Below are 6,826 nucleotides of genomic sequence, written 5' to 3'. Positions count from 1 at the left end.
ATCATGTGTCAAATTCTTATCAATTTATAAGAGTAGTAGGTTGGTTATTTCTTAGGGAATTATTTTCAATATATCTATTAATTTTTTAGATGAAATTTATAAAAAAATTTTATTAAAATTGATAAAATTTAAATTGGTATATTGAAAGTCTTGTCATATCAATGTGCAAAATGTAAGAAAATTTTAATAAATTTTGATATATTTTAGATAAATATTTTTAATAAAAATATTAATAATATTTTAACCGTTAAATAAATATTGAACAAATTTAAATAATAAATAATTTTGATATATTATTAATTTTTCACGTTAAACTTTGATTTATTGGATTGAATTTTTATTAAATTATTTTTAAAAAATTCACTAAAGAAAGAAATTAATGTAAGTTTTATCCGAGCGGTAGCCTTCACCATTAAGCAAAGCCCAAAAAGCCACGGAAAACAGAAATCTGCTTTCGCAATTCGCAGCTTACAAACGAAGGAAGCAACCGAGAGGAAAAAAAAGAAGAAAGGCTCAAAGACGGATTGACAATGGCGTTGCAGTGGTTGATTCTTACATACGTGGTCGCAGCCGAGGCAGCGCTGGCTCTTATCTTGACCCTTCCCTCTCCTAAGCTCTTGAAGAATCGCTTGGTCTCTCTCATCTCTCTTATTCTGCAGCCTGCTCTGTTCGTTGTCCCCTTTGCCGGATTCCAGATCTTAGGTTTTCTCACCTTGTTGCTTCTCTATTGATTTGCTTGTGCCTTTTCAATCTTTAATGAAATGGGTTTTAGGTTTTTCATTCTTTTGATTACAGACATCTACTGGAAAAATGAGCATCGCTTGATATGTACCTCTGAGATCTGCACTGCAGCCGAGAGAGATCGTTACGAGAAATCTGTAAGTGTTAGACTGTTCCAATTTTTGGAATCTGATTATGAAATATTGCGTTTTCAATTGAAATGGGCTTTGGGGCATCGCTTCATTTATTTACCAAATTTGGCCACATTAATAGTTCTAAGTTCCTCTCACTTTCACTCGTGTCTATGTCCGTTCTATGAATGATATGAACCATTTTTTTTTCTTATTTAACTTAAGTTATCCAACACATGAGCGAGCTTTATTGTATGTTAATCTGTATCAGCCTTATCTTTAATTACTGCTTTTATTTGGGACTGTAAGTTCAAGGATTTAAAGTGGTTGAAAATCCTAGATGTTTTACGCTGAAATCTTACTATTAACATTGCCTCAAATTGGTAGTCAGTGACATAGTTTTGTTGTTTTATTATAATTGTCTGAACTTTGATTCTGGAACCACTAAGAGCTATTTAGGGATTTTATTTATTTCTCTAATTTAACTTTTGCTGGCCAAAAGAACTATGAAAAAAAAAAAGGGAAAAGTGTTGTAGCATTTTTATGGGATGAAATGCCTTGATTTAGTGAAAAGAAAATAAGTGCACCAAATACGAAAAATGAAACTTTTAAAATTAAAAGAAGCACATCTCAATTTTTTGTGCACATTTTTTTTGTCATGTGGAAAATTATGAAGCATTTGGAGTACTTAATGTTTGCAGGATGTTGGTATTTGAGAGCAATTTTTAACTTCTTTTGTCAAATTTTTTTAACTTCTGATTGCGATGGAACAAATACTAGAAAGATTGTGAGGAAGGAATGTTAGATGCCAAGTTTTATCTTTATCTCCCTTGTCCACATTTTCTAATGTGGCTTCCAGTGTTTTTCTGTTTTGCATTTATGTCCAGTTCCCTTGGCCATATATATTGTGATTCATTTACTTTATTTGCAAATTGGCCTACTTCATTTATGGATGTTGTGTTCAACTAGAATTATGGAGGACTAGATGAGCTTTGAATATTTTATTGTTGTTTGTGGTGCTTTTAGTTTTTTGTTTGGTTTTTTAGAATTCAAAGGAAACATTTATGCTTGCTTTGATTCTTGATTTACCTAGATCTTGTTGGTACATGAAAAATGAAATCTGCCCATGTTACAACTGCATGATAGATAACCCAGCAGCCTTAGCTAACAATGAAGGCCGCAGAAGTGGGAGAGGCTCCTCAAGAATAGCTCTCCCCCATTCGCATTTTGACCAAGATTAGCTAAAAATGAGCAAACCTCTTCCCTTCTTAGTGAATATTTTTAAATTGAATCATCCAACCACCTTTATTAAGCTCAACACTATCATTAAGACATTATAAGGATGAGACCACGACAGCTGCATCCAACTCTACACGAAGAGGGTGAACTCCTAAGTGTCGAGCAATAGGCAAGCCTTCTTTGTTGATGCCTCCAATCTCTGCCATCAAATATTTGTAACACCTATATTCATCACGAAACCTTTGACTGTTGTTTTCTTTTATCAAGCCCCAAAAGAAACATGTTTACACGTTGCTTTAACCTAGATTAAACGTATTAAATCTCTCTCTCTCTCTCTCTCTCTCTCTCCAGGTTGCCTGTTATCATTATTAAATGCATGTTTGAAAGCATCAATTAAGATTGCTTTTGGTATATGTAATTTTGAAGTTATTGAAAATCTTTTTTCCTTAGAGCAGAATCTTGTTTGTCTGTGCACAAAGTTTGAGTCTATGCAAGTTTTGTATGATATTGATTGATTGTTTTTATAATACAGCCCCCTCTCTTCCTGATTTTCTAATATATATATATATATACATATATATATATGTATGTATGTATGTATATGAATGTGTGTATGCATACCAAGGGTTTAAATCGCGGTTGTGAACACGTTTTTGGTTGCATCGTATTTATTGCGGTTGTGGATATAACGGAGATCATTGCAGTCATAACGGTTGTGAATTTTTTTAATTTTTGCTCAACTTACTATGAAATGGAGTAATTATAATTATAATAATAAAAATTATTACTCTATAATTTTTAAAATAATTTATGACTTTTAATTTTTTATTTATAAATTAAAATAATTTTTTTTTATATTTTATAGTTATAATTCAGAATTAAATTGCATATTATAAATGCTTTTCATTATTATACCCATTAAATTCATGGACATAAAAGTTATAAATACATATGATGGAAAAAAAAAATCTTATATGAAGTTAATTAAGATTATAATTAATTTAATTAGAAAAATAGTGATGAACATTTTAGATATTTTTATAACATATGTTTATTGGGGGAATATAATTAAAACCAACTCATTGACCGTGGATACATATACTTGACCATTAGATCAAATTTTCAAGTGCAACATATTAAATAACTAATTGACCAAAATAATATAATAGTGACAAACTAATCTTTATTAACTGATAAAAATATACAATTAACAATAACATTAGTAATATTGAAATACTGTTATTTTAAGTTAAAAAAATAAACACTGTGATTGGTTGGGCTGAACCCAAACCCACCAAACCTTTCCTACATCCTTACATTCTTCAAAATTCACGATTAAACCTCTCTGAGTCTCCCTTTCTCTCTGTCTCTTCCTCCAAAAATCCACAGCATCTCCCATGCTTCCTTGTCTCCTAACCTCTTCCAATTTCCAGCCATGCTATCCCTACCTTATTCCTCAACCCAAGCCACGAGCCATGCTACTAGTGAACCTAAGCCCCTCATCTTTCCATCTTGGCAGTTAAAAGATGTTTTGCTTCTTCTCAACTCTCATGGTCTGAGGTGGTCATTGATTAACTTCAATAACATTTTCTTTGATCTTGATTTAGGTTTATATTTGCTGATTAAGTCATAGACTTAAGGGTGTTTCTTGTTTCGAATGTGTTTTCTTCATTTGAAATTCTGTGACTGCTGAAAAATGGAATGGGTTTTCAAATTACATTTTGGGTTGAAAACAGTGATTACAGCTGTAGCGTTCCGCTATAGCCGCTGTTGTCCTCTAAACTGTTATTTTGCGGCCATGAGCCGCCATTATGAGTGTGAATTCCTTTCACACCCCAATTTCGGGTATGTAGCAGTGGCGGAGGCCACCGAAACCACAAAATAGCAGCCATAATGCCACTACACAACTGCTATTTGAAACCCTGCATACATATATATACACATATATATAGTGTGCATGTGTGTATTTATAAAAATTTAAAATACTAGTCAATTACAGACTTGACTCATTTCCTTAAGGTTTTTAGTCGCCTCATATTTAGAATCTACAAGCTTTAAATCATTTTCCTTGTCTTGTTCATTTCAGATTGTAGTTTTTCTTTTCTTCTTTTAAGACATTAGTTCCCCTCTTGGTTTTGATTATTTTCTTCATTTGTTGCTTTTGGAATGTTGAATTGATGGAAAGATCCCTTTAAGAATAAAAAAATGATATAAACCAACCATGGTCAAATACTTAGACACGTTTGCAAGATCATCAGCAGAAAAAAAAAAAGAGGGAAACCGGGGAAGAGCTCAAAACTTAAAAAAAAAGAATGATAAAGTGATAGAAGGGAGAGAGAAAGAGTTCAAAGACAGCTATCATTAATTTCTCCTTTTCTGTTTAAGTTTTTTTAAGTTTCCTCTTCACCTTATTCGATATGGCATTCAAGTCTAAAAGGCTAGTCGTTGGCTAACTCCCTAAGAGTCAAGGGCAGTAAATTGCCATTCAAACAAGAGGTGGTTGTGTAGTTCTCAATTCTTCGGAGGGGGCTTTATGTTTTTCGCCCATTCAAAGTTATTTAAGCAATAGTACTTTAATCTTTTGACAGAAGATAGCTATTTAGAGGTAACACTAGCTATAAATGAATTTGGTTATGCAAAAGATATTAAAAGAAAGAGGTCATGTCGTTTGATCACAAGGAAAATAAAATTAGAAAATTTATTTGTATAAGATACAAGATGAATACAGATATCTATATCCTGCTTTTTGGATTTTCTTTAGCCAACTCTTCAAGCCCAAAATGTTCAAGTAAAAGACATAGACATTTGGAAAAATACCCATGTTAGATACCTACATTGGAGTTAATGTTATGGATCAACCAATGGAAACTTCTTTGTTGTAGAACAAAAAATTTAGGTACAAAGTTTTCCTGAAATCTGATGTTCCCACTTGGATTAATGGGGGTTAAATAATTTAGTGTTTCTCAATTCAAAGATGCTAATGTGGATGCACACAGGACCTACATAGTGTTTAGTACTGATAACTCTGCTGTGCTAGCTTTCGTGTTCCTGTTTTTGGTTTTTTTTTTTTTTTTTTGCCTATTTGGGCTAGGGAAACTGACATCTTCGTTATTGCTTTAAATTCCAAAGATGGGGCAAATAGTATTGCATCAACAAGGTTCAAAGACTAATATTTGCATCAACAAGCTATGATGACAAGACAGGCCTAATAATATTGAGGTCCTCAATTCAGAAAGCCATAGGGGCTACCTGCATTTTCCCCATCATTTGTGTTTTTTGGGCTTTAATACATTTTACAATTGGTTTACATGGAGTTTGTTTATGATTAGTTAATGAATTAAGCATTCCATTGCTTCTTATGAAGCTGGCTATATCTGATTAATATATGAAGAAGGAACAGGATCCTATTGTTGTTCCCTGAAATATCTTTTGAATTCTTATGTTGAGCTCGGCTTGTAAATAATTTCAGTTTGTGGGATGCTTTGCAGGTCTTCAAAGCTCAAAGGAATGTAATTTTGTGTGCAACTGCATGTCTTCTATACTGGTATGTGCTAGCAATTTGACAGCCTTTGCTTGAAAAAGGTAATTTTAGGAGTTATTAAATTTTGAGATAATTTGCATCTGATCCTTATGCAGGTGTATCCAACGTATTTGCAAGTATCACAAGGAAATTCAGAGTTTGGAGGAAGTAGAGGAGAGATACAAGAATCAGTAACTTCTTATGTTGGCCATCATGGGATTGGCTGACAATCAATTCAATTCAGAATGTTTCTAAACAAAACTCACGTTACCTCTAGAGATAATGTTATGTTAAAAGCATTTATATATATATATATATATATATATATATATGTATGTATGTATGTATATTTACCTATATTTGTATTATGTGTTTCATGCCCCAAGGCATGTTTTCATTATGGCTAAAGCACCTTGTATTTGTTTTTTTCTCTTTAAACGGAATTTGTAACTCTTTTTTCAGGAAGAACTATACTTGGTTGTTTCTGTTGTCGGGCATGAAGCAATTGAATAAGGTTCCTTCAATCGATAGGCGCCATAAATATGGCAAGCCTTGTGTCGAGGAGTGTGTTTCAGCAAATGTTGTTCATTCGAGATTGAGTGTTGAAGAGTTTTTCTAAAGTTTGCTCTATGAATTTGAGCTCTGAATTGTTGAAATAGTTGTAAAAGTTAATTTTATAATAATGTTAGTATGTTACAGTATTTTTACTTCCTCCGTTCCAAAATCTTTCTATTCGAGTGTGAGTGTAGGTTGGTTATGTTAACATTTTGGATTCGAGTGAAAAATTTTATGTAGGATAACTTCTTTATTTTAGAAGGTAAAATAATAATGACAAATATATTTGGAATATCCAAAAGAGTAAATCAAATTAAAAAAGAGAGAGAGAGAGAGAGAGAGAGTACAGTATTAAGACATTAAAAAAATTAGAGAAAAAAAATGTTTTAAGTTGAGGGTTGTTTGTTTGATTGTGATATAATTGTAATTTTTAGTTATATTAGAGTCATTGTTTGCACGTGAACCTTTTTATTTATTTTTAAATAATTATTTATTAAACATAATGTTGCATATTGTACTAATAATTAAAATTAATAATGTGTATCATAGTTAAAATTTGCATTAACATTTAAAGTTTTATTTAATGTGTAAAATACCATATTAATGAAAATTTTGATATTTTTAGCGTTAATGTCATATTAAAACTTAAAAGATAAAGCAA

At 31.7% G+C, this 6,826-nt stretch overlaps 1 protein-coding gene across 1 annotated transcript; it reads left to right on the top strand.

Moving 5' to 3' along the window:
* Positions 1–400: 400 nt before the first annotated feature.
* Positions 401–6,311, top strand: LOC111311493 (uncharacterized). The gene is made up of 4 exons (XM_022910911.2): positions 401–702; positions 796–878; positions 5,579–5,634; positions 5,727–6,311. Exons 1-4 carry the CDS (start codon positions 531–533, stop codon positions 5,803–5,805), a joined length of 390 nt encoding a protein of 129 aa, XP_022766646.2. The 5' UTR covers positions 401–530; the 3' UTR covers positions 5,806–6,311.
* Positions 6,312–6,826: the final 515 nt, after the last annotated feature.

This window comes from Durio zibethinus, chromosome 9, assembly GCF_047325235.1.
Source record: "Durio zibethinus cultivar Kanyao isolate XHJ-2024 chromosome 9, ASM4732523v1, whole genome shotgun sequence".
In the NCBI taxonomy this organism is placed as follows: Eukaryota; Viridiplantae; Streptophyta; class Magnoliopsida; order Malvales; family Malvaceae; genus Durio; species Durio zibethinus.
Note: the sequence above shows the minus strand (reverse complement) of the source record. Positions and strands in the feature narration are given on the sequence as shown.